Genomic DNA, 27377 nt, shown 5'->3' on the forward strand with positions numbered 1-27377 from the left:
AAAAAAAAAAGATCCACAAGCGTATGGCAGCTGCCAGACCTGAGCACGCACACACACACACACACACACACACACACACAGACACATACGGATTTGTGCTCAGCCTCGCTCTCAGTAGAGTTTGTAGCCCAGATTAGGCAAAGTCAAGCCAAACGCTCTCCGTGCCGTCAGCAGCAGCGCTGCAGGCCACGAGATGAACGGGGCAGAGAAGAGCAAAACACCAAAGAAAAGCTGTGCTGTGTGGAAAATCCTGTCATGTGATAAAATTAGACACAGCATGCAGGACTGGGAAGAAAAAAAATCTAAATCACACATACGTTGCCTCTGCTAACGAGGCTCAGCATGACTATTAGAGAGACAAGTAGGTCAGGAAATGACAGCAAGGGTTGGATCAAGTTTGTGTGTCTGTCATTGTTCTCTTTCAATCAGCCAAACACTCAGAGTGTTGAAGTGCCTGAATTATAACGTGAGTGCGTCCGACCGATGAAAGACTTGGTACACCAGCAGACAAAGTAAAGAGGCCGACCTCACAGATTACACACCGTCAATATCATCTGGGCTCTGTTTGTTTTCAACTTCAAACCACAAAACCAGATGTCACTGATGTCGTTGAAGTTCTCACAGACGACAATATGAACTTATTCTGGGTTGTGGTTTGAGTCCTGAAACTATCAGCCGAGTTTCAAATGAGTGTTTGAAATAAAGGCTGAGAAGAGTAAAACTGAAGATCTGAATAGCAGATCTGGAGACATGGAGGTAAAACAATCATTGAAAAAGCAAAGAGGGATGTAAGATAGTCTGACTAATCAGAGAGTGTATTTTGGTGAAGAAAGCCATAACTAGAATGTGGGACAGACTGGACTTCATAACACTACAACAGAGGCTGAATATACTGTAGTTCCCTCACTTATACTGTTTGACTAGAAGACCAATATAAACAGAAATGGGTCAAATCGACCATTTACAAACAGCAATGTCCTGTTTTGTTTCAGGTATATTTCTTACAGTTTCTTTCCTTTTCTCCTGTCTGTGAATGGAAAGAATAGAAAGTGGGGAACAGTTTTTTCACAGACTCACTCAACATTAAACATCAACGTCCAGCAGAACTACGTTCTCTGCAACTAAAACAGAACCAGCTGCATCCTTTGAAAAATTAAAATAATAATCTGTTTTCACTTTCGGTTGCAGACGTATTGGCTTATTGTTGATTCAGGATTAACCCTTGAATATAGTGTAATACTTTATTTATGGAGCAAATAAGCTGATTATATTCTGGCACAACAATCCCACAAAAAGTGACTAAAACAGATTGTCTGGTCCTCTTGTTCTTTCACTGGAGTTGTTGTTCCAGTAATTGTAATCCATTAAGTGTTACCTGCAGTTTCACGTCTTGACATGCAGCGAAGCAGCCCAGTGAACTTAACGCTATCTGATCATCTTCCCTCCATCAGCCTTTAATCCAAATCCAGCTGAAATCTAACATCTGTCAGCAACAAGAAGGTACAATCGGAGTCATTATGCCGCGTTTTCATGGTTTCCTACCTCGTATTTCTCTTGTAAGGAGTACTCCATTACATAATCCACAGTTGGCACTTGCAGGAGTCCATAGCGGCGTGGTTTCTGAAGGGGAGTGAATGTATTCGAAGCCACAGTCAAAACTACCTAAGCTGCTGTTTTGGTTTGGCCTGATCCACCATGCAGGGGTCAGCTGAAGCCGCCTCCCACCCTGCTTCGCCACAAATCATTCAGTGACCGGCCGCCCTCGTGAAAAGCAGAACCTGACTCCGACTAAAAAGTTTCACTGTCCAGAGAATCAGCCGGCTGCGTCCTCGTCCTGCTACGGATATTTGTCACCAGCACGCTTCCTGAAAGTGACGTAGAAGAGCTCGCCAAAAGTGGACCGGCCCTTAAGCACCAGATGGTCTGCCCCGGCCTCGGCTGATAAACACAAATATCATTCCAGCTCATTTCAGCTAGTTGCTGTTTAATCTCTGGCGCTCCAAATCCTCCGTGAATCTGACCAGCAGAGAGCGAGATATCCATGCAGCAACATGTGAAAAGAGCCTATCAGAGCTCTGCATTGTGTTTGTCATAGCAATGTGGCCGTGTTTGTTCTGGGTCCTACCTGGACCTGCTCGCCTCGGACAGAAGAGTCTCCCAGCAGCGGCTCTGCAGGCGGCGTGTTGATGGTTACAGACTTTTCTGAGCGGCTGTCTTTGCTTCGTGACTTGTGTCGATCCCGATCCCGAGTTCGTTCACTGGAAAACACAGCCAAGTTGTTCAAAGTTAATCACTGCGAGGAGGTTTGCAAACGCTTCTGAGAGTTTTGCAAAGTCGCTGTGCGACAACACAAACAGCTCTCTATAAAGTTTCTGAAGGCCCCTTTATAATATTCTTTTAAATTCAAAGAAATGATACCTTCACAAATATTTAATTTGAAATATAAGTATATATAAAGACATGGGTTTTCTAGAAATCAGAAGAAAAACGAAAGAAGAAAAGAAAAATCTTGATAAAACAACATCTGATCGTGATACTTGAAGCATGAAAGCTGTTCTAAAGATACGACCTGGTAAGCAGTGCCTCAGTTTGTTTTCTTCTCTGAGACCAGAGCGAGTAGACTTGAAATGTCACGATGGCGTGCTAATATAGCAGTAAGTCAGCACAGATATTGATTCAGACATACATGTTGCCTTAACCTTCAGGTCAGTCTGGACATGTTATTTTCCGCGTTTGGTAATGACTTTATGTATTTCTTACAGCAATTAAAGCTTAAAGACAAAAGGCAATGGATGAGGCTTAGCCTATAAAGTGTATAAAAACAATGCCAACCGATGGCTTTATGGTTTTCCAGAGTGAACTCTGCCCCGCATCCATCCCGCCGCTCTTCATCCTCCAGAAGCTGCAGCATACGAGCTCCATCAGACGGACTGACCGTCTGCTCTCGCAGCTCTAATCCTGAGCGTCGTGTGAACGGTGGGAGTCGCCCAGCGTCGCCATGGCCACATGGCGCGGTGCCCACTCCGCAGCTCCATTACCAGAGAAAAGCTCAACAGCCTCACCTAATCCCTCATCTGCCTCCTTTCCCCTCAGGCAGCTCACATCTTGGACCAGTATACATGTGTGTTGTTGTAGTTTCAGCACAATGCAGATTTCTAATAACAAGAAATAGACAAAACTCACATTTAATCTCTCGGCAGCACCGTTTCTTCACAGATAGCCAATGATAAACAGTATGGATGAGGTGTAATTATTTTTCAGTGGGCTTCACTTCAATGCTGCTGTCTTTGTCCTCCTCAATACTAATTGAGATTCCTGTCATCGGTAATCCTATTGTTTCATGGTAATTACTCTTTCTGGTTGAGCAACGCTGGAAAACAAGTGTGACGAATCACATTTCCACAGTGCAGGAGTGTTTTTTTAAATGCTGCTCTCCATTAAAACGTCATGACATCTTAGTTTAGTTCTACTTGTCCATAGAAACACGTCCATGAAACCCTTGCAGTGATTTGGCAAATGCCCAAGAAAACTAAAACAACGAGCTGGAAGTGGCAGCGCCAATTCACTCATTTTTCTTTTTGTTTCAGAGACAAATTAAAACTCACATGCTGCATAAGAGAAGTCCATTGACCATGTGAACTTGTAGATAAAACACAGTAAATGTTGAGGAATGTGGCGTTTGTGAGAGATCCAAGAGAGATTGTGCAAAGAGTGAAGAGAAATCCAGCTGTTTGATGGCTTGTTCATATAAAAACACAATTCAAGCAGCTCTTTACGGTCACACTATAAACATAATGAAAGCCTGTCACAGCTGAATAGGAGCCAGGGCCCATAAATTACAGCTCTAAAGTAAACTATAAAGGACAAACCCAGAACAAGTGACCCTTAAACGCCACTCTCGCACAATAACAATTCATAACTGTAATGTGGAGGAAATCCTGGCTGTGCGGCTGACGGAGGAAACGGCGTGATTGACAGCCGTGGAAACGTAACGGCGTAACGGAGTCGCTCTGGATCCGAGTGTTGTGATTAAAGGGTGTTAACCGGGCCGCTTTCCGCCTCTATTCTTGGATTTCCTTTAAACCATGAACTTGATTTCCCACAGAAAACCATGAGAGACTCACGGTTGAGAAGGGGAGAGTAGGTTTCACCCACTGACATGTTCTTATCAAATAAATCCCGGAGATTGGAACGTTTAAATATATTATGGCTCTCATTATTGCTTTAAATATTATCACAGTCATCACCATGACTGCGGTGATGGTTATTCCAGCGGGAGAGATCATCAGTCAAACACTGGCACTGATTACAATTATTAATTGGGGAGGAGCGTCGCGGGCGAGGGAACAGGGAGGAGCAGCAGCGTCGCTCTGACTTCAAAGTCTTTATAGGAATAAAAAGCAGCTCTGGGAAAAGGTATCGGTTACAGAAGAGTGGTGGTTAAAAGGGAGAAAATGTATTTCAGATTCTACTGGATGCTCAGTGTATTTATCAGGACGTATTTCAATTGTCACTGTCAGAGTGTGTTTTCCTGTGTCAAAGCCTGAACCTGAATAAAACTGACTTTTCCTTTCATTCATGTGAGAAAATGTGATTTTCCACATAAAGTGGCATCTAACAACATGGTGATAGGACATAATGACAGTCTCATAATTCATCCCAAACAAACAAGAGAACTATATCATCAGAATCTCTCCAAGTAGTGTCCAATCTCAATTTAAATTTTATGTTTTATGCTCCTGGTACTTTCATAGTATGGAGGCCTGCTTTCATTACTATACCTGGATTCTGTACGCTCAAACATAAGAACGCTCAATGACAAGCTGATAATGTTATGATTCTTTAAATGTGAATAAAACAGCTAAAACTCCCTCAGGAGAGGATTCTGTGGGTGACGGGCGCTATAACACTGCACCTGAACGCCTCGTGGGGAGACCAACAGACGGAAACTCACTGTTAAAGCCCAACAAACAAAGTCCTGCTGGAGTCAACAACAAAGAAAATGTGACTCTGAAAGCACCGGCGGGACTACAAGTGAGTGTGAGAGACAAGTGCAAAGCTTGTGTGAGTGCGACGACCAAAACTGTGAACAATGGGTGTTTTGAAATGAGCAATTGTGCCTGCAGACGGGAAATGCAGAGGTGAGCCAGTGAACCTGTGGGCAGCCTGGGAGTGTTTGAGAGCTTTGAACAGATTGGTCTTTGTCTTTGCCAGCGCTCCCCCGGCCTGTTTTCTCATTCCCCCTTCAGCTAGCTTGTGGGGCGTACGCGTCGTGTGGAAACCTCTCTCCCAACACATGCACACACTCCTCCACCTTCCTCCCCCCTTCCCACATCCCCTTCCTGCCTCATTAGCATGCAGCCGGCTCCTCACTATTCCAGCAGCGTGCTGTGCTATGATTTGATTAATGGAATTTGACTTCCAGCGTGGATCCCTGAAATGGCTCTGGCTTTTTGGAGCCACGAGGACGCGAGTAAAGCGGTGGAAGAGCTTTATGAGAGCGGAGAAGCCTGGCGAGGCAGGGTGGAGTCCTGCCAGTTGGGGGTCTGTAAACACCTGAGGATGAGCATGATCGCATTCTCCGCCTCACACGGAGGCAGCGAGCGCAGCCAACCGGGGTGGCACAGCCAAGGTGTCAGTGGACCAATCTGTGCTCTGGGAGGCTGGCTCGGGGTTACCCACACACCTGTGTGACACGGCGCGGCGTCTCAATGCAGACAGCTCGGCCAAAGCACCAGAGCCCGGAGGCCCACACTCGCCAAATGGGCCGTCAGGAAGCCAAGGAAAGAAAACGACACACACTCAGCAAGGTCATCAAGCAGTGATGATGCAAATGAGGACGGGCGGGGGCCAGGATTCAAGAAACCTACTCTTACACTACTTTGATTACTTTCACTATACTCGATGGGACAGACAACCAACACTCACATGATTGTAAAATGAAGTTTCTGAGATTAAAATGTGACAGCTTGATGATTCATCCAATGTTTGAAATATTTTCCTGAAGCTCGGAGAAACTGCACAGCGTTTTTAAAGCTATGTGATAATATTGAACGGTGCAATGTGATCTGCAATAAATCTGCATTTATTACAGTTCAGTCGGTCTCTTGCGAGGTGGACGTTGTTGATCCTGTGATGAAGAGAAATCTGTGTTATATTGTGCAGCCCAACAGTATTCTTTCATCCCAGTGACTTTTTGGAGGCGAGACACCCAGAAAAACCCTAAACGGTGCTGTAACTGTGAACGATTCGGTTTAGTGGACTCACTTAGCCTCGTGTGAGATGGTGTGCTGCCTTGTAATTAGCACTTACAGCTATCGAACGAACCAATTTTCCACATGAGCAGCTGCTAATGTGAGATTTCCAACTTAATAATCATTTAAATATTCAAAAATTGAGTGAGAGAAGCTTTGGGGAAACTTTTCAGATCCAAACTGAGGGAACATAAACTGGCTTAGCCCCCAAAAAACCAGACAGAGAAATCAGAGCTGCAATTATTTCCCGACAGAAGTAACCTAATTCTAGCCAAATACAAAATACACCACCTATAACTACAGTCTTCACTGTTGTTAAACTCAAGTTAAACTGGACACGAAAGTGAATAAATGATTAAATCCTGTGATGATTCGATCTTTTTACTCCATAAAAATATGTGCAAAAGTTTCTCCCCGTGGAATGTTCAGTCGGCCCAGTTTCCAATAGACGCGAGTTTGACTGTGTTGGTAGTCGTTCTTTCTGTTTATTGACACTGTTCAGTAAGATAAACCTGCATAGAAGTTGCATGCAGGGATGTTTGAGTGCGTCAACGTACTGCAATTATAAAAGGTTTCACTAGAAAACAGTAATTGATGGGAAACATTGTGAGAAAGGTAAAGAAATAGACTGAATCTGTGATGAAGCTTGTTCAAAACAACATTAAATTAAATTACATTTCTTTCAAAATGATAAGTGTCTATTTATTATTTAGTTTTTTTTCTTAGCTCAATCAGTGGATCTGTGCCAAATCAGCAGAACATTTCTAAATGAGGATGAAATTTCTGTTTAAAAAATTAAAACGGTAAAAAAAGTCCAAAAATGCAGTGTGGCAGAGGCTTAAAGTTTTTCTTTAAATCTGAATAAGAACTCACGGGCCGGGTATTGTGTTTTGTGACATGTGGAGCAATATTTTCAAAGAGAAATGACTAAGTGCTTGTTAAGATGTTGTAGTTTTGCAGACAGAACATCTACAATCCTGCCCAATGGGACTGAACAAGAAATGGATGCAATCAGCATGTTTCTGCCACCCCGTCACTGCTGCAGCACCGAGGGAGGATTCTCTGGAAGAATCCTGGACACCGGTTGAGGATTGTTCCACACAGGAGGAGGGAAAAGACAAAAAGCCTGAACTTCTGCTGCCAAGCCGCTTCGTTCTGCTGCTACGTTCAAGACTCTCAAGGTTGTGCGTCAACATACCAACACGACCACAGGATAGCGTGTGTTTGTTTGTATGCGTGTAATGCACGCGCTCCTCCTGCTCGGCACCCCTCAGCGTGAACCAATACCTTCAGCCGAGGACGCGAGGGGCTTCAAAGGCAACAATCTGGCTTTTTGTGTATGAAATTAGAGGCCAGCTTGTGGTTTTTGGCAACAGTGGTGGTCGGAGCAGAGGAGCAGAAAGGCGCCTGGCAGCGATGCCAACATGCTCCTTTCCAATTCGCTGTCACTCATTTTAAAGACGGCAGAAAGCGTATGAGGAGGCGCTGACCTCTCCCCCACTCCATCAAAGTCTGGTCACTTTTGCTCGGTGTAACTTTGAGCCACAAGGGCACATTCCTGCCCCGGGGAATGTGAGCGATACGCCCGCGCCGAGCCATCCTCGGAGAGTGAGAGGAATCCATTTAAGAAGGGGGAGGAGATCACAGAGTGGAGGTCAAGAAGGAATGAGATCGGCGGGCAGCTGCTGCATTCATACCGCGACAGGCACACGAGGGCAAGAAATGATACGGCGAGGTGGAAAAAGAGATAAAGAGAGTTTTAGAGGCAGGGAGTGAAGGGGGGAATCAGACGGCGGAGGACGAGACGAGTCCCCGAAGCGGCAACAGGTGGCGGTGAGTGGAGGGAGCAGCGCAAGAGATATATGGCGAGCGAGTCGGGGGGGCGTGGGGGGGGCGAGGAGGGGCCTCGTCTCCTCTCAGGCTCTCGGCGTATCCGCTGAGCCATCAGTCAGCCGGGCCTCCTCAGCACCTGTCTCCTGATGCCTTCCTGAGGCCTGTCAGCCGCGCTGGTTTCACCGCTGACAGACTAATGCGCCTCCACGAGCTGCCGGCTCCGACGGAGACACACGAGAGGACGGATCAGCACAGAGGGACAGTGTGTGAACACCAGCAGAATAACTGTGAGAACTGGAGGAAAACTTCTGATTCAGTCTGTTCATCTTCATAAGAAATCTGAATAATCATCAGGCCAGGTTTCTCCAAACGGTGGTGAAGATGCTCCTTCATCGTTCAAAATGAATTTATCACCTTGTGCAAGCCCAGAAGATTTCTAAGATAATGCCGCAGGGAGCACAAGGTTGTGGTATCTTCAAAATATTCCCAGGCTGTACAGTAATACTGCAGGTAACTTTTAACAACAACCTTAACATTTCTTCAAACTTTTCATGAGTCACAGCTTCAACAACCAGAAGTGCTTCAGTACTTTGAGAATGTGAGTCACCTTTGAATCAGCCATCGTAACTCATAAGTTCATCACATTGGCGACAAAAAGAGCTTTTAATTGGTTACAGCTGTGACTCACATCTTTTCCATAGCAACCGCAGCCAAGGTTAATGGGCTTTTCAGATTTCTTTATGAGTAGACTTAAAAGTAATATTAAGGCTGCTAATACGTAGAATAAGACGTAGGTGCGGCGTGTACTTGCACTAATCAATGAGAAATATTAAATGACTGTTAAGTTCAGCTCCAGGTCAGTGAAGTCAAAGTGCAACTGAAACTCCAGAAAAACACCTTTTCCACACAGACGTGGCGCCACGAGAGAGACCATCATTGACAAGCAGGATTCCACGTCACCTGTGCCTGTGGGATCCCCGGGAGCGCCCGGAGTAGTAGGAGTAGCCCGAGTAGGTGGACTCTGTATCCATGGTGACGCAATCTGGCTCCGGCGACGCGGCGGTTGCTCGACGCGGCTGGACTCGTCTCGTCGAGCTACTGACGGTCACTGGGGCCGGCGGGGGTGGCGAAGTGTCCGCAGTCAGGCTTGAAAGCGACCCTGAGGGTGTCCCGGTGAGGAAACATCAACCTGGGGGGGGGGCGGACAGAAACATTTGAATTTAAACGGTGAAACATCTGGGAAAACTGCTCACATCTGACTGCTGCAGACAGACGTGAGCTGAAGACCAAATCATCGATTCAAGTCACATCAGGCGTTTTCATCATATCTATTTTCCTCCTCATGCATAAATGCTACCAATCGCCTGTTTCCATCTGCAGCTGCATTACAATCAGTGTCTCCTCGCTGCCAACCTGCACAGTGTCAACACTTTACATTGCAAGCAGCTCTCAGGAGATTACACTCCAGCTGAGCGCTCCAGATAAAAGAAGTGCGGCTGCCACTGAAGCAGCAATTTACTCTTATTCCCACGCAGCTGCCAACTGTTGTTCGCAGGCAGTTTAAAGTCTCTGACACACGGCAGAGTGTCTAAACCTGACGCTGACAAGCTTGGAGATGAAAACAGCAGGAGAGCGGCAGAGATAAAATGTTTGTGCGCTGGGGGAACGGTTCAGAGAGACGGCGGTGTCTCAGGGCGGTGCGATGGCACACGACACACTTCCTTCCACAATCCGAAAAAAATAGATTGAACTAATTGTCAGTTTAGTTTGATAGCAGAGGAAAATGCCGATCAGACAAAGATAAATTCTTACACATGGCAACTATTATCTTCCTCCCCCGAGCTCCAGCTGTCAATTCCACTACCACTCGATAAATATGCTGGCAGGTCTAGTGCGAGTGTGATTAGAATTTCATAAACTTGCACGATGACAACCTGCACAGAATCCCACATGGTGAAGTCGGTTATTTGTTGACAAGCAACGTGGAGGTCTACGTAAGGAGGTGGATGACTGCGTGTGTCGCCTAAAAATAACGCTATGAGTGACGTAAGTAGTGAAAATGTGTGCATTATTGACAATGCCAATAAATCAGAATTAAGGGAGATCTAGGAGAATAAGTACAACTTCTTACCGACTGTGCTTAAACTGATGCTACGTGTTTTGACGTAAGTCTCAATAAACTGAAAAATTCATTACTAACGGCTAAAGTTAGAGCAGAGCAACGCGCCAGGGTGAGTCAGGAGAACAATGCTCATTCCATTTTAATGCTTTCCAAACAAATTCCCCTTAAATAAAAATATACTTTCTTTGTAGCACAGCTCGACAAGCCTCAGGTCAAAAACATGTCATCAAGTACGGAGAACAAAACACACGTTTAAAGAAAAACAGAAAGGTGCGTTTTTAATCTAGAGCAGCATTTATCCCGAGCACTTAAAAACTCAGTGAAAGCACTAATAAGTATCATTATCTGCTGTTGCGTGGGAACTTCATTGACGGATTGAAGAAATGTAATTTTGCAGTGAAATCAAGCTGCGTCGTTTCAACCAAAGAGGATCAGCTTGCAGGACAGAATAAAAGCAGAAATCAACTGAAGAATCACTTTTAATACGTAATGTCAGGGTAAAGAAAAACCTGTGGAACCAGAACACCGATAGGTTCTTCTATTTTCAAACATAATGTTTGTTGCAAGGCTAAATATGTTTTTCTCACTTGAAACGGAACATTAAGAAACAGTTTTTTCTGATCTTTCACTTCTGAAATGGATTCCGTTATCAATCAGATGGAGTGAATCATTTTCTAGTTGAAGAACCTCCAAACGGTTAAACGGAAGAAATGTTTTAAAATCCGTGAAAATACAACAACTCTTGTCTGGGTCTGAGTGTGCTTAACTGTGAACTGCAAGTGTTAAATACACCAAATAAGAAGCTTAAACCACAAACGGAGTACTTTAGATTACAGACTGACAGCGTTAGGCTCTGACCGCCACCAAAACTCCACCTGAACGTCTCCCTACGCTCAGGCGCTCTCTAACGATGCATCAGAATTCATTATTGTCTTTTACCTTTAAATTGATATTGAAGTTGTTCAATTGCCTACATAAAAACGTGCCCAGGAGAAGCTGGTGGCAGTATCTGAAGGGTGGTTGTTACATCGCCTGACCTCCTGCAGGAACATACAGAACCTTCTCAACAATGTCTGCCAGGCAGCCTGGACTCATCACACAAGCATTTCCAATACCTGCTTTAATCCTCTTAGCAGCGCGGGCATGCGGCTCAATGAGGGCTTAATGGGGTTAAATGAGTGCGTGGTCCAGGTTCACTCGCAGTGCAGCAACGAGCAACAAGCTGATCGATGCTGTGGAGTGTGAAGTTGTGTTTACCAGCTCGGCTGGTGAGGAGCAGAGAGGCTTGGCTCTGAGGTCTATATTGAAGTGAAACAGGATATACGCGGGTGTTCTCACATGTGGTTTCTGTCTTTGCCATGCCAGAGAAAATTGGTAAGCGGAACCACTTGGAGTTTGGAGCTGAAATAGGAATCCCTTGCAGCGGGAGGGGAGGGAGGGGAGGGAGCCCCAACAGGTTCTCTGCAGTAATCCAAGCCCCCTGCTGAGCTGCCGGCTTGTCTGTTAGTCCTGGCGTACGCTCGCGGCGGGCAGCAGGAGACGAGGAAGAGCACAATTATATCACAGCAATCGGGCTTGAAGGGTACGGCCTCTCATAAAACCATCAACCTGAATGACACAAACACCCTAAAACTGATATAACGCAAGACATTATACAGTGAGCAGCGACAAGTCGAGTTTCCAACAACAGAATAAAGTTATGGGTCAAAGCTACGGACAGATTCAAAAGACGTCTGCTTTTTTTCCATCTTATTTTGAAACGCAAGCAGCCTGTGATACAATACAGAGCGTCTAATCATGTGGTGAGTTGATGGCATATCAACAAATGTAATGACAAGGTATTGAAAATGTAACCAATACAAATGATAAACTCACAAAAAAAATGTCTCTCCAGGATTGTGATGGTAGTTTGACGGCTGTATATTTAACTACTGGCTGTCACTGACAACTTAAGCCACAAAATGAATGGCTTTTTGTGTACGCGCCGATAGGAAGCATCAGAAAATGATGTCACTGCTTGGACTATGAAACTATAAAAAAATAAGGTCTTTTAACCAAAACAACCAAGAGACCCTGGAAGGTTTTAGCTTTTCTAACTCACTAATTATGATTTCTCATTAATTACATAGAACGTTAAACTTCACCTACAAGTGAATCCACTCGAAAGCTGAATCCTGGTGCCTCCGATAAGGCCGCAGAAGATCTGACCTCAACAAAATATCTGACATTTCAGTCCAGCTGTCTGCAGCTGCAGCTCGGGCTGATTAAGAGTAATTTACGACACCGACCTTTCTGCGAAGCCGTTTAGAGAAACTCCAGGAAGCACATGGTTTGACTCACAACCCGCTAGACTGACTGACCCCGTGACACACCGGTGAACTTTTTCAGCCCCGAGAAACAGCCAAGCCCCGACTGAAGCCACTGAACCGCCAAGCTGACCTGCTCGGAAACCTCTGAGCAGAAACAGTGGCTTCACTGTGCAAAGCGGCAAATTAAGCATCTAATGAGCCAGATAAGATGATCCGTCGTGTTTGCATCCAGAGCCTCCTTTCAGGCAAGCCGCTCATCCGTTTCTTTCCCTTCCACAGCACTGAAGTGAACAAAAAGTGTTTGATCTGCATGTCTTTGAAGGCACAATATCCATTTGAACACAAGAAAAAGTCCCGAATAATTACAGTTCAGGTGGATTTACAAGGCAAATAGACCCGTAATGATGATAAAAAAAATATAAAGAAGCTGGTTGGCCCGCCTCTGTTTCCCACCTCCTCCCTCATAGCGCTGCCTCTATTATCACTACTATAACACGTCTCTGTGTGCTGTAATGAGAGAGCTCGTGCAAAATAATGACTTCACTTCAGCTGGTGGATGGAGGAACGCCGACGAAGGCCGCCGTCACGAGGCGGGCCGGGACAGGTCAGGAGACGAGCGAGTCTCCAGGCCAGGTCAGCGTGCTCGCTGAGCGAACGAGGGCCATTAACTCTGTGGAATTCAATCAGCATTCCTCAAATGTCAACCGAACCGAGGCCCTCAGACATCGAGTCAGCTCTAAGAGAAAGCCCAGGGGTCTACTTTTATATTTTAAGACACTGGACGTTGTATTACAAACTCCCATGTCCAATAACAGACAGATTATTTTGTGCTGCTTGATAATTAAACAGCAGAATCAGTGAACAGTTTATCTTAATGACGAACTCCAAACCTTATTACTGAGCTGGCCTTTACCTGTTGTATTTTGGTGCTGCTGTTGCTAGGCAACCAGTCCATGCTGACCCTAAGCAGTCCGTCAATAAAGCAGTGGCTGGTGACAGCGTTAGCTGGAGGTGAGGCTGTTTGCTGTTGTTTGTTTATAGGACAAACAACATGTTATACAGGTTACAATAGCAGGGTATCGTTGTAATGACACCTATATTAATGTGTTGCAGCAACTCGGCTCCACAGAGAAGAAACCAAAGTCCGAAACTTCATTCTCATAGAACACTTTTGTTATTCCCAGCCAGCTCCTGAAAATATCACACACACTTAGAAACTAAGAAATACAGCAAAAACAACTGAAGTTGGTGTATTACTGAAGTATATCTCTGAGGAAAAAGAGTGTGTTTGTGTCAGAATATGTTTCCTATCTGCTGTCAGTGACTCAAGCAAACTGAATAAATCAAACCCTGAATCCCTCCTAACAGACTCAGAACATCCGACAACATCCTGGTGATCTAGTAAACGGCTCTGGGTGTTAAACTGTCTGGGAATGTGACTAATCATTCACTAAAAATGCTCAAAGTATTATGAAAGAAATCTGCAACGACAAAAATACCCTGAACTGTTGAACAAGGCAACAACAGCCAAAAAGCTCCTGCAGGTGTCAACACAAACGTTTGATGGACTTTTTAAATGAGAAACAAAGGAAAGGAGATGCTGCACACTCCTGTCAATCCACGTATAAGTTGTTTCACATGGAAATCTGCACTGTCTACTTTTTCCATTCCATTATTTTTCACTTGAATAAATGTAATAAGCAGGACAGAGACGAGCAGAGGCTCCAGTAAAGTGAAGCTACACCTTAAAACGATAGAAATGAACCACACTGCGACTTGACCCAGCACTGATCCAGGTGGAGCTCCAGAGCAGTTCTCCCACCCAGCCCCTACCTGAGTGACCCGGCTGACAGGCGGACCTGCAGGCAGGAAAGTCCCCGGCTGCAGCGGGGCCTGGGAGCCCCCCCTCCTGCAGGAGCGTGGAGGGGGCCGGCTGGAAGCCCACAACGAGCCGCGGAGCTCGCACACCGGTCCGGGAGTCCACGGTGTGTTTTCACGGAGGTTTTCCGACGCTTACAACGTATCGGTCCGCCGCAGGTTTCAGCTTCCAGCTGAGCTGCGACGCTTCACTTCCCTACCTCTGACACTTTCTGCTGTTTGGGAAGAAAAGACGCTGCGAGAGTTCTGTTGAAAATAAAAAAATAAAAAGTCTCGAAATATTGAGGAATAGGCGTAAGTTTTCCCAGTCCGCGTCGCTGTGCAGTTTGAAGACATTCAAATGAAGTTGTTCCTTCTCCATACAGGTAATCTAGGGCGTGTTCACTGCTTCACCGAACACACTCACTCACACCGCGGCAGCGGGGAGACACGGTAACCTGCATTAGTGAGCGCTACAGGCTTAAAGACAGTATGCACACACACACACACACACACACACACACACACACACACACACACACACACACACACACACACACGCACACTCCACATCTGCAGCACACACATGACAAGAGGCGCTATGGCACACTCACCCTCCAGTCGGTGGAGAATTCGTTCCCCGGGGTTGATCATTTATCCGCGGGCTATAAAAGAAGTTTTGCCCACAGCTCACGGTCGGCCGGAGTCTGAGCTGCCTGGTAACAGCAGGGATCACCCCGGCACGGCACGGCACGGCGCGGCAGGCAGGAATTTCACAAGGGGCAGAGCTTCTCGACGTGACAGGGGCTGCAGCACCGGGACGCACCGCCAGGGGGCGACCGAGGCAGGAGGACTCCCTGCTGCACCATGAGCTGCTTCATTACAGTAATGATGTGTGTACAGGGGAGGGGGTAATTGTAGGGTTTTAACTCGGCAACAGATCATTTTGTTTACTTCTCCTTTAATAATGAGAGGCGGTAATTTATCCAGAAAATAAATCTTGGCCTTATATGACTGTAAGTAGCCTCACAAGTTGGTTAAAATGTAAACCTGACAGGGCTCTGCTGATTTAAAGTAAATATCAGAAGGAATTATAAGATGCTATCCTAAAATGACAGAATAACTGCAGTTCTTCAAGAGGTAAAAGCACTGTAATAAATACATGTTATTTCACATGTTTTGTGGGGACTTCTTAAACAACTGAAATAAGTCTTAAAATCAAAATAGCTCCATAGGGTTCAACAACAAAATTGAAATTTGGTGGGACTAAAAGCTCATAAACAGCAGCATGCAGGTGTTTGGAGAACATTTCATAATCCATAAAAAATAGTTTTTATTTTAAATGCTTCTCATTGTGTCAGATGTAACTACAACTACTAAAATAAAAAAGTACAGTACACACTTTACAAGGTTTTTCCTACTTCAGCAGGTAAATATGACACGACTGCATGGAGGCACATCAATGCCAGTTAACCAAGTGAAAGGAATTCCATTAAGGTGTTCAGGAAATAAATACTCACAGTGGCGATGTCCTCCAATGAAGCACAGCAGTTTCCCATTTCCATCACTTGCTGTCCCACATGGAATCATCTGAACGGATGCTGCAATGCAATTAAGACGCAACATCTTTGGATGTTAAGAACAAAAGAACTGGAGGATCTGTGAAGCTTTAATTAACCCACAGAGTTAAAAAAAAAAAAAAAAAAAGACAACAGCATAAAGCACCTGCCTCTTTTCTCCTTCAGTCCCACACAAACAGCCAATGTTTTCCTCATAGCCATTGATGCTTAAAAAGATAAACAGTTGTCAGCGGCTCGCTCGGAGCAGCAGCAGATAGCAGATAGTGATCTGACTTGGACACAGTCAGTGAAAGAGACACAATGAAGTCAGTGAGGCCTTGAAGGAGCCTCTTCACAGAAAATGTAAACAAACAGCGATCTCTTTCCTCGAGCCTTATATGAGCGCGAGGGCTTTTATATAACTAAAACAGAGCAAATAATGCTTCAATCTCTCACATGCATGTAATTACACAGAGGGTATCAGAATTCACCAATAAGGCACCTTTAACCTCAACGAGTATATCTGTTTGGATGAAGGTTACCAATGAGTTGGAAAAAAAAAAAAATCAATCACAACAAACATTCCCCACCAATTGATTTCACATTTCTCTGTTGGTGTTGCAGCTCTTCATCTATTGTGTCGCAGGACAAAAGGGGCACGGGCCAGTTCATTCACGCTCCAAACACACACCGCCAGGCAACAGATGCCTCCAGCAATTACACAGCTGTATATGAATCAATATTCTGTCCTCCTTTGAACTGCAGCCTCACACACACACACACACACACACACACACACACACACACACACACACACACACACACACACACACACACACACACACACACACACACACACACACACACACGCGCACACACTCTAGATATATCTCATCCCCTCCAGAAACACAATGGAGGTCATGACTGGGACACGACCCCTGAGCTTACCTCCTTTTTCCCAATGGAGGGTCAAATAAACACCAGTCCTGCGAGTGTGAACGGTGGGGGGATGGAAGACGGAGGCTGCGAGTCTAAATCTCAATCAGCATCAAAATACAAATTCAGAATAGAAATTATAAAAGGTTTGGTTATATTAATGTGATGTGTTATTTTCTTACCTTTGTAAATTTTTAGAATGATGTGAGAGGTTTAGTTCTGCATAATTCTACATATTTTCAAATATATGTATTTGGTTGAATTTCATATTTTGATCTTTTGTGGAAATGCAACTAATCACCTAATTCATGCTGCGAATCCAATTTCTTATATTTACTGTTACCATGTTTTAATCCTGGTAATGATTTATTGTACTTCTTAATGTCTGTAATGAGACACTTATGTACATATAGCACTCAAAGAAAATTGAAGTGAAATAAAAAGATATAAGATCATGTAAGACAGAAGTCCATAAAACACTGATAAATAACTAATAAACAGGTAAATGCAGAAAAAGACATATAATTTCGAGAATGCCGTCTTTATCTGTCTGTATTGAGCACAATTTATCTGAATGAATCTTTTTTCTCCTCCTGACTTTCTGCTTCAACAGCTAGATTTGGATTAGTGCGCCACCTAGTGGTGAAATAAAGCCACAACAGCTTCACTGCAAACTTGAAAAAAGCACATCAATGCTCTGCATGCGTCCTATCCACTGTCTTTAATTGAATAACGCACAACATGTATGAATGTATGAACATTTTGAATATATGAAACATTTAAAAATAAAAATACAAACAAACAAACAAACGACACAAAAGTCGTCTTATCCGATGTGTGAATCAATCAGCTGCAGTGTAATCACATTACACAGCTGAATGGGAAGCAGGCGCGTGCTCTGACTACAGCGGCGTGCGGCGCGTGCTGTCACTTTTCACGTGTTTTGAAAAGCGAGGGGCGCGCGCAGATGGCGCTCATTGAGGAGGCGAGATGGGGGGGTCTCGTGAAATCAATTCAATTTGGTGTCCGGAAGATGGATGGATCCCTCCCCAAAGACACGCAGTTTATGAGTTTAGAGGGGTTTTCGGTAAATAGAGGAGAAAAATGAAAGCGCGTAAAAATGAAGACGAAGTGGGAAGAGACGCGCTTTATGAGGCCACACGCATACATGCGGGACCAGGATGAATGCAGGAGTTCACTCAGTCCTGCCTTCACACGTTCTAATCATTCAGTCGGAGGCAATTCAGGCCTCAAACCGTTTTCCTTCGTCTGGAGAAACTTTTGAAAAGAATGCGTCTGGAAACCTTTACGCATATTTATTGAGGAATATTCAGACTCTAAAAGGGAAAAGAAAAGGTTTTTCTGATCTGTGAACGAAAATATCGAAATGAATATTCATTATATATATATTAATAATAATAATATGAATTATTATTATTATTATAATCATAATAATTCAGAATGCACATTTAATTTTAATTTACTAAACTGGCAATGTACAGATTTCTCCTTTCCATCGCTGCTCAGCTAAATCAGAGAGCCAATCAAAATTCAGCACGGATCTTGCAGACCCTCTTATTATTATACAGAAGTGTGTTTTTCTATGACCAGGTTGGTTTCTCCACAAAATTGCAAATGTCGCAACTTAGAGTCTGAGCAAAATGAGCCTTCCTTCATTTGAGCTTCTCGCTAAAAAAGTGCAGCAGAAAATAAAAACTTTAACATATTCTGAAATGGAAAAAAAAAGCAACTATATTTAAAGTGACTGTGGGAGGAGGAGCCCCAAGGGCCCCAGAAGCTTGGCTTGATTACTCCAAACAATCAGTCTGAATTCATTGTTTCTTAAAGTTGCAATACAACAGAATGTTTTTTTTCTCCCTTTACACACGGTGTGTTGCTGTTTTCTGAGGGACTTTACAGGTGGAATAGCCTTGCAAATGTCAAGGAAACAGAACAAAAACTGAGAGCAATGCTGGAGGACACCAGTTTAACATCATCAGTAACTTTCAAGCACAACGGGGGGAAAACAGTTTTCCAAGGCCTCTAATGTGGAAATGTCTTTCTTTGTCACGCATGACAGAAGAATTAATATATTTGAGTTTGGAGAATTTTCGCGACCTTCCTACAATGTCCAGCTTGTGACTTTCGATCCACCAAAGTCAGTGGAAACAAAAATAACCGATAGATGAATAAAAAAGTGTCACCTGTTGCCTTTTATACATGCTGTCCTCTTAGCAGTGTGCAATAACGGATTCGTATGTAGAAAGCATTCTTCCCTCAATTCTTCATATTTCAATTAAGAAGACCACATGGGTCCAACCAAAATGACTGAAATACATGTGTTGCCTGTATATTCAGATCTTGTGGATAAGAGGATTGACCTCAAATATCAGGTAAAGAATACGACTTTATCATGCAAACGTGGGGAAGAAAGCTGATGAGAATGAAGTAATAATCAGTTGCAGCCCTGACATTGTTGATCTGAAGTAACGTGAGGTCTTAAGGTCACAACGGGGAAGTGAAGAGCAATTAATTGATTTCTCGGGAATAATAACGGGATTAAAGTGAAGATAATTCTTCCTTAATATCTTTATGATTCACTAATTATAAATCTGAATCCTCAAGTGCCCGCCGAGGCTTAAAAAAGGGGGGACAGCAGGATGTTGAATAAACTCCCCCTCTGACTCAGGGTGACTCAGAACCAATGAGACGTCCGCCACAAAGGGTCCAACAATTGGATTTCAAAGATCTTAACCAAATTGAGGCCCATTGAATATGACCATTTTAACTCGCCAGATTGGGCCGTGTGCCGGGGCCCGAATGCATGTACACACACCTTATGACAGGCCGTGCGGTACAGATGGTCTGAGCGTGAGCTTGAATGAGGGGGGGGGGGTCCACGGCTGCTGACGCATTGTGGCAGGGTGTGTGTGTGTGTGTGTGTGTGTGTGTGTGTGTGTGTGTGTGTATGGGGGGGGGGGGACGTCTCCTTCAATGCAGCCCTTAATGAGAACAGACTGAGTTTTTCTCCCTTCCCTCCATCCACCCCCTCCACCTCCCCACCTCCCCACCTCTCTCTCTCTCTCTCTCTCTCTCTCTCTCTCTCTCTGACTCTCCACTTCTCCTCTCCTCTGCCCATTTCCATCTGTTTGGAGACAAAGGGCCACGAGCCAGCTCGAGCCCCGGGACCCTGCTGGTGAAGTAGGCAGGGATAATGCGGCCCATCCCGGGGGCTGCATTTCAACACATGGACCAGGGCTTTGTACTCCTGCAGCACGAGCACCTCTCTCGCTCTCTCTCTCTTTCTCTCGCTCTCTCTCAAACACACACACAAACACAGGGATGTGCACGCCTCAACACACGCCTCTATGAGAGGGAGTTGGGGAAGAGGAGGCAGGAGGAGGAAGAGGAGGAGGAGGAGGAGGAGGAGGAGGAGGAGTGGGGGATATTGACAGGGGAGTTCTCGCCTTGAACAAGAACACTTCCATAATACCCAAAGACATGGCGAATAAAAAATAAAAGACAAGGGCGAAAAAATGAGGCAGCACAAAAAGCCCCAAATGCTGTTCCTCGTACCGTGAGCATATGGCTGTTTGTTGTCACACTCTTTCTCCCTGTCCAATTTACACACAGCGCTCAGAATTAAACGGGAGTCTGTGTGTGTGTTTGTGTGTGTGTGTGTGTGTGTGTGTGTGTGTGTGTGTGTGTGTGTGTGTGTGTGTGTGTGTGTGTGTGTGTGTGTGTGTGTGTGTGTGTGTGTGTGTGTGTGTGTGTGTGTGCTTGGCTTTGGATATACCTGAATGATGATGAGGAGGAGGATGTCCAAACGCCGCTAATGGCTGCTGTATAATCCCCTGCCAACTGCACACACCTCCTGACATATGGTCACTCCTCGGCCTCCGCCATTACATAAGCCACACTGTGCAAAAAGGATGGGAGAGAAGGGGGTTGTGGTGAAACATGGTACTTTCTCACACACACACACACACACACACACACACACACACACACACACACACACACACACACACACACACACACACACACACACACACACACACACACACACACACACACACACACACACACACACACACACACAGTGCACCGGCCTCACTGTTAGCCAGCCTGCTTAGTGCCCTCAGCAGTTTGGGCCTCGCCTGTCACTTTGCTCTCCCCGCGTCCCTTCTCTGGGGGTGGTGGTGGTGGTGGGGGGGGTTTGTAAAGAATAAATTGAAGAGGACTGATGCTACGGAAGCTTTTGGGATGAAGAGCACAAATGGCCTTGTAGTGCTTCATGGCAACGTACAGATGGACTCCTCCATTCAATAAGCTTGAGCAGAAGTCTGCCTCCACGCCATGCCAGAATCACAGAGCTTGTTTTGTGTTCTGAAGAGGACAATCTGTTGATGCAACATATTGGTGTTCTTTTCTTTATCTTGGTGAAAGCATTGATCGAGCAGCCTGGAACGTTGGGCCGGTCAGGTTTGAATAATGTGCAACAAATGTTTTGGGGGAAAAAAAAAAATCTGCTCATTTCAAAGTGATGCTCAATGTTGATGACGCCATGTTAGCAGTTTCTGTGGTGCAGTTCTGCTGGTTTGGGGCTAAAGCAACATGTTGAAGATGCAGACGAGTGAGAACCGGCCTGGAACCACATGAGACATGAAGATTTCTTTAGCTGAAACTTTTCACAGAATAAAAACTAGAAAGAAGTTCAGTTTGAGGCTGATGAAGCCCCACACGTGGTTAAAGAGGCGGTTACTTGTAAATACACACAGACTGCAGCACACACGTGCACCTTTGCTTTAAATGTACATTAATTGTCAGGATTATCTCTCTTTTTACCTGTGGTGGGTCTTCACCACCGCCAGGAGAAAGATGTAGGACTTGGGCTGCAGAGCTCACCACAGAGAGGAACCTAATACCTGCAAATATCAGTTTTACAATCAACAAAACCTGAAAGAATCACAGCATTTTAAAATCAAAAAAAGTGTTGACTTTGTATTGTTTTGTTTTTTCTCTTATGAGCTCGTTTCAATCTGATAAAACCCGATGAAGGAGAGAAACTGTTGCTTTATAAATCAACATAAAGATTCGGTTGAATTACTTTTGTTGCGTTTTACATCTTAATTTATTTTCTCTGCGTCTATAGGAGGAAAACTCTGGTGTGTCAAACCATTTCCAAATCAATCATTAACTAAAATAGTAGAAAAATCTAGTGGTTTGTTAGATCACCGGTGTTTTAAACGTTTGTCTCTGTTTGGTGTCTGAGGAGAAGCTTCCTGCTCTGGCTCTTCTCTGTGAGAATATCCAGCGTTAAAGTTTGCATGTTCTCCCTGCATGTCTTGTAAATATGCATGAAGTCAACTGGTGATTCTAAATTGCAGAAAGTTGTCTGTGAATATGATTGTTTGTCTCTCGGTTTGTCCTGTGATGGACTGGAGACGTGTCGTCAGCTGAGATTACCTGCAGCGCCTCACAAAACGCTGTACAAGATAGATAGTCAAGAATCAAGCCAATTTAAAGTCTGGACAATGAAGAGAAAAGCTGAAATAAAAGCTTTCTGAAGTCAAGGTTGCACCTGTTTTCAGTTTTTCAGAAGCTGCATCATCCTGAAATTATCAGTCAACAAAGGTAAAAGTAACATTTCACTCCCAGTAACTTCGGCAGTTATAAGCAGGTGAAGGTGAAACCAGAAGTTGAAGCAGACGACTGTCAAAGTGACAGATGCTGGATAGAAAGAATGAGAAGCAGGAGGCCCTTGTGCTGAAAAGAAAAAGAACATTACATTGTACCTTCACTGGCTGCAGCTGCCACCACAGATCAGAGACAGATACAGATAGATAGATAGATAGATAGATAGATAGATAGATAGATAGATAGATAGATAGATAGATAGATAGATAGATAGATAGATAGATAGATAGATAGATAGATAGATAGATAGATAGATAGATAGATAGATAGATAGATAGATAGATAGATAGATAGATGGATAAATGTTATTTATATTGTGCATCATATTGCTTGACAGTGACATCTCCAGGGTTAAAATGTTGGAGTCCCACCGGAGGTTGGAAAAAAAAAAGAAAAAAGATATCACTCATGATAATCTAATGTGGCTCAGATAAAAGCATTCACACGTCTCCTCTTTCTGTAACTCAACTTCTAAGCCTTTTATAGCGCAATCGATTGAAAAAAAAAAGGCGCATATATGGAGAGTGAATATAAATATTTGGATCTTCTCGGCTCGTACCATTTGGCAATATTACATCTCGGCGAGGCTCGCTCGCTCATAAATTTCCATCTCTCCCATCCCTCCTCTCTCACCGCGGTTTCCCACGGGAGGTGCCAGACGGCCAGTAATTTGGTTGTCTTGGCTCGTCTGGAGTAACACCTGCCCCCTCTCTGGGGAAGGACGGAGCCTTTCAGCCAGGAGCGCACATGGAGGCTACCACTGCCTTTACTGCTGACCACTGCGTCTGCACATGTGCAGGGGGAGTTCTCTCCTCTCTGTGCGCTTCATTCAGCCCGGACTGTGTCTGTGTGCGGTGCATGATAACCTCGTTTTACCGCTTTACCTTTTGCACAGTGTGATAAATACGTGCGCCTTGTTTAAACGCTCGGGAACTTTTACGCACGCTTGTGTCAACCCGGACACGCGCGTTCACATGGCCTGACGTCAGAAAAAATGTGATTAATCCAAGAAAAGAAAAAAAGAATAAATCAATACAACAAGTAGATTTCTGTAATTCAGTTTTAATTAAAAATAACACCGGAAAATATGAAAAAGTTTGTCCATTAGAAACCAGCTGTCACGATACCTCTACTACAAAAGATCTGCATAAAGCAACAAGTAGCCTACACAACCCTGAAGAGACAAAAAATCTTTGGATAGAGGATATGTTTTCTCCTTTCGCTAGAAAATTACTTATTGGATTTCCGCAAAATAAATAAAGGTGTTAATTTAAATAATAATAATGATAATTACATTAACACAATGAAGATAATAAATTCAGACTATTTTACAAATAATAATTATTATTTGGTCACAGCAAAAAATAGATAAATAAGAGGTTAAAGTCTAACTTTTTGACATTGTTCTGTCAAATTAATTTAATCCTTTTAGGAGCCCAATTCTTTATTCATTCATTCACTGAGCAACCTCTTAACACAACAGTTTAGGGAAACGAAAACATTGATGGGGAAGCTGAATCCCCACCTTGAAGTGCTTATCGTTGCTATTGATAGACAATAGACATTAAAAGCGAACCAAAGAGGATGACACCCAACAAACATACATCAAACTGAAAGAAATGATGCCATGGAATAACAGAAAGTGCCATTAAAAAAGAGCAGAACATCATCACTTTCCAAGTTCAATTTCACAGCCTAAAATATAGAAGCAACATGTACATTTATACAAAAAAAGACTATAAAGTCAACATAAATAATTAAATAAATATCAACACAATTAAATAAATAATCCCATACACTTTTGAAAAAATGATTAAGGTCACAATTTTATAAGTCATAAGTGGCACTTACGCATTGAATCTTTTTTTTTTTTTCTTTCCTTCACGGAAAACATCCTCTAAACTAGATCTAAAGCAGCTATCTCGTTTACATCCTTTCGTTTCGTTGTGGAAAATGCCCCCAGTGTTTGTTTTGCGAAATCGGGAGGGTGAAGAGGCAGAATTATGTTTCTCGTCTTAATTAAATGTGGAAAAACCGTGTTAAAGTTTGTGCGAAAGCACAGCGTCTCTGCCTCCTGTAACGTGGCTCTTTTTAGGGGAGATGAACGCCTGCGGGCTCCTGCGTCGCCCCTTCTTCTCACTGTCAATCTCATTATTGCATCCAAAGCCTGCAAGGTCTGGGCGCTTGTTGCTTGTCGTTGAGGTGAAGTTGAGGCTTTTGTTGGGCGCAGTTTGCGCACTGCTGCGTGTCTAACACTGCGCTCTGTCCCGGCATCCCGACAGAAGGTGGTTCGATTCAGGGAGGGAAGATTCGTCAACTGATTTGAGCTTCTTAGAAAGCAGAAACAGCGAAAGTTTCTGAGGTCAAATGAGGATTTGCAGTTCAAGTCACAAGCTGGTATAACTCAGCCAGATTATAGTTCCCTCCTGGAGCAGCTGTTCTGAGGTGAATTATTCAGTTTTACACTTTTTTGTAATGAAAAGAGTCTCTGACACTCGCAACATTTCAGGACTTTTTGTTTTGTTTGAATTTTTGCCAGATTTCAGCTGGACAAATACTGCTCACTACATAAATATCCTCCTGCTAACCTTGGCATACCCGCCCAGCGCGCGCCCCAGTCCAGCCTCCACCCGACCCAAACTCTGGTAAATGTGTGTGTGTGTGTGTGTGTGTGTGTGTGTGTGTGTGTGTGTGTGTGTGTGTGTGTGTGTGTGTGTGTGTGTGTGTGTGTGTGTGTGTGTGTGTGTGTGTGTGTGTGTGTGTGTGTGTGTGTGTGTGTGTGTGTACATGAGTGTGGCACACGTTCAGACATCCAACACGTGATTGAGATAGGAGATGTAGCATATAGCGAGTCTGAGGATCTCGATCTTGGAGAGTTTCTTGTCCGGGGGCAAGGTGGGCAGTAATTTCCTCAGCTCCGCGAAGGCCACGTTGAACGCCTCCACCCGGATTCGCTCCCTGGTGGCGTGGGCCGAGCGGTACTTGGCCGTGGCCCTCCTCCGCCTCCTCTTCTCCTCCCTGCTCAGGGGCTGATCGGATTTACACTTGGCCCTCTCCTCACCCTCCGTCGGCTCGTCCGAGGTGCAGCCGACGGACCTGAGGCCGTTGAGCAAGGTCTCCGGGTCGGACTGGGTCCAGGACAGGTCGGTCTCCGTCTGGTCCGGGCTCAGCATCATTTTTAATGGCCGGTGTTTGCAGTCTGTCCTCCGGAAGAAGCTGCGGGATGGACAGGCATTAAACTCACTTCTGATAGGATCCATGGGCAATTTTACAATATTTATATTGAGTTGCTTTTATAAATCTACAACGCATTCGTATAATTTTTCACACTAAAAAAACAAGTCCAAATTGACTATTATTATTATTAATAATAATAATTTTATTATTGTTGTTATTATTGTTATTATTATTATTATTATTATTATCATTATTGATGAAAGCTCCCACATGGGTTCCAACTAAATGGCCCCTCCATTACTCCTGACGCAGCCGTTGCGTAATAACATTAAACACTATAAATAATAAATAGCTCCATAAATGTGCAGTGCAGGCCCCAAAAAACTGTCAAATAATCAGGAGAATACGCATATTTAGATTTTTAAAGTGCATCTTTATTTGTTCTGGATTTTTTGTTAATTTTATATAATTGAAGTTGTGAAGACTTTTGAAGAAGAAACTCCCCTTTTTATTGTGAATTACCATAATCAGAATTGGCCATCTGTCACAGTGTGATGAACACATCTGCTTGGCTGAGGCCACAGTGACTTGACAGCATGGAGGCAGAAGACGGCAAAAATAATGTTGACATCTGCTGGACAACACATTATTGGAGCTATTCTGTTTGTTTGTTTCTTGCTGTTGTTTTTTTGGCAAAATCAATGAGAATTAAAATGATATTTAATACATAAATATAAATTACAAATCCAAAAGTCTCTAAATATAGCAGATTGTTGCGTGTTGAATTATTGAAGTGGATGTACAATAAAAACAAAAAAACATTTTGGACTCACCTTGACAAAGAGTTCGGAGTCAATTCTGTTTTTCTTGAAATGATGTTTGAAACGCTCTTGAGCGGAGCTTCAACTCCAGATTAACTCATATTCCACCGGACAAACAATCATTCAGATCTTCAGGTGCAGAGGAAAAAACAAACAAAAACAACAACCAAAGACTTATTTGGACTTTTTCAGCTGTGAACTTGCAACATGTAAATGAGTGGGGGGGGTCAAAGCATGGAGACGTGGGTCCGGAGTCTCGGTCGTTACGCAGCAGAGAAAGTGTAGTAATGCTGATGATCTGGGATCAGCGCGCGCCCCCGTGTGATCCCGGAGACGGGAGACAATAGATGACCAGATAATGTTGGTAGAAAGTGCAGCCAGGGCTACTCGTCCATCCGCCTGTGGAAGATGCGGATGAAAGGGGGGCGAGATAAGCGAGGCTCTCCCGTGTCAAGGAGCCGCGGATCGGAAGGCAGGTCGCAGATAATCCGCTCCGATCTCTCTCTCCTCTCCTCTTCCACCGAGTGTCATATGCGAGATAAGATCCAAACGATCCTGACTAATAAAGGCTCACTTCATGGACAGGGGGGGATGGAATATATTTGAGGAATGGTATTGTCTAACACCGCCTCCTCCTCCTCCTCCTCCTCCTCCTCACCTCCTCCCTCTCTCCTCACGCCCCTCAGCCCTCAAGCGCTCTGCCTCCCGTGGGAGTGGTGGGCAAAGGGAAAGCAGAGATGTGTGCATGATAAAGAATAGAGAGAGAGAGAGAGCGAGAAATACGTTTTAGTGTTGTGAGTTTGTGCACG

The 27377-nt window shown here is 44.2% G+C and overlaps 2 protein-coding genes across 4 annotated transcripts in view; both read right to left on the bottom strand.

The window, feature by feature from the left end:
* Positions 1-15069, bottom strand: part of LOC308127924 (vang-like protein 1) — a 35747-nt gene extending 20678 nt beyond the window's left edge. For 2 of the 3 annotated variants that reach the window (XM_080493345.1, XM_080493343.1), the window contains exons 1-3: positions 14990-15069; positions 9048-9276; positions 2126-2258 (exon numbers count right to left, since the gene is read on the bottom strand). In XM_080493345.1, coding sequence (XP_080349471.1) covers positions 2126-2258; positions 9048-9118 — 204 coding nt within the window. In that variant the 5' untranslated portion in view covers positions 9119-9276; positions 14990-15069. Of the gene's footprint in view, positions 1-2125; positions 2259-9047; positions 9277-12357; positions 12445-14989 lie in introns of those variants that run through there. The other variant, XM_080493344.1, reaches the window with a different exon arrangement.
* Positions 15070-23625: 8556 nt separating this feature from the next.
* Positions 23626-27103, bottom strand: nhlh2 (nescient helix loop helix 2). Its single transcript, XM_080493284.1, has 2 exons — positions 26581-27103; positions 23626-25786 (listed from the first exon to the last, which is right to left on the bottom strand). Exon 2 carries the CDS (start codon positions 25744-25746, stop codon positions 25375-25377), a length of 372 nt encoding a protein of 123 aa, XP_080349410.1. The 5' UTR covers positions 25747-25786; positions 26581-27103; the 3' UTR covers positions 23626-25374.
* Positions 27104-27377: the final 274 nt, after the last annotated feature.

Source organism: Lipophrys pholis, assembly GCF_963383615.2.
Source record: "Lipophrys pholis genome assembly, chromosome: 23".
In the NCBI taxonomy this organism is placed as follows: Eukaryota; Metazoa; Chordata; class Actinopteri; order Blenniiformes; family Blenniidae; genus Lipophrys; species Lipophrys pholis.

Excerpts from the sequence above, each read along its gene's own strand:
- nhlh2 (XM_080493284.1), bottom strand. The coding sequence starts at position 25,746 with ATGATGCTGAGCCCGGACCAGACGGAGACCGACCTGTCCTGGACCCAG.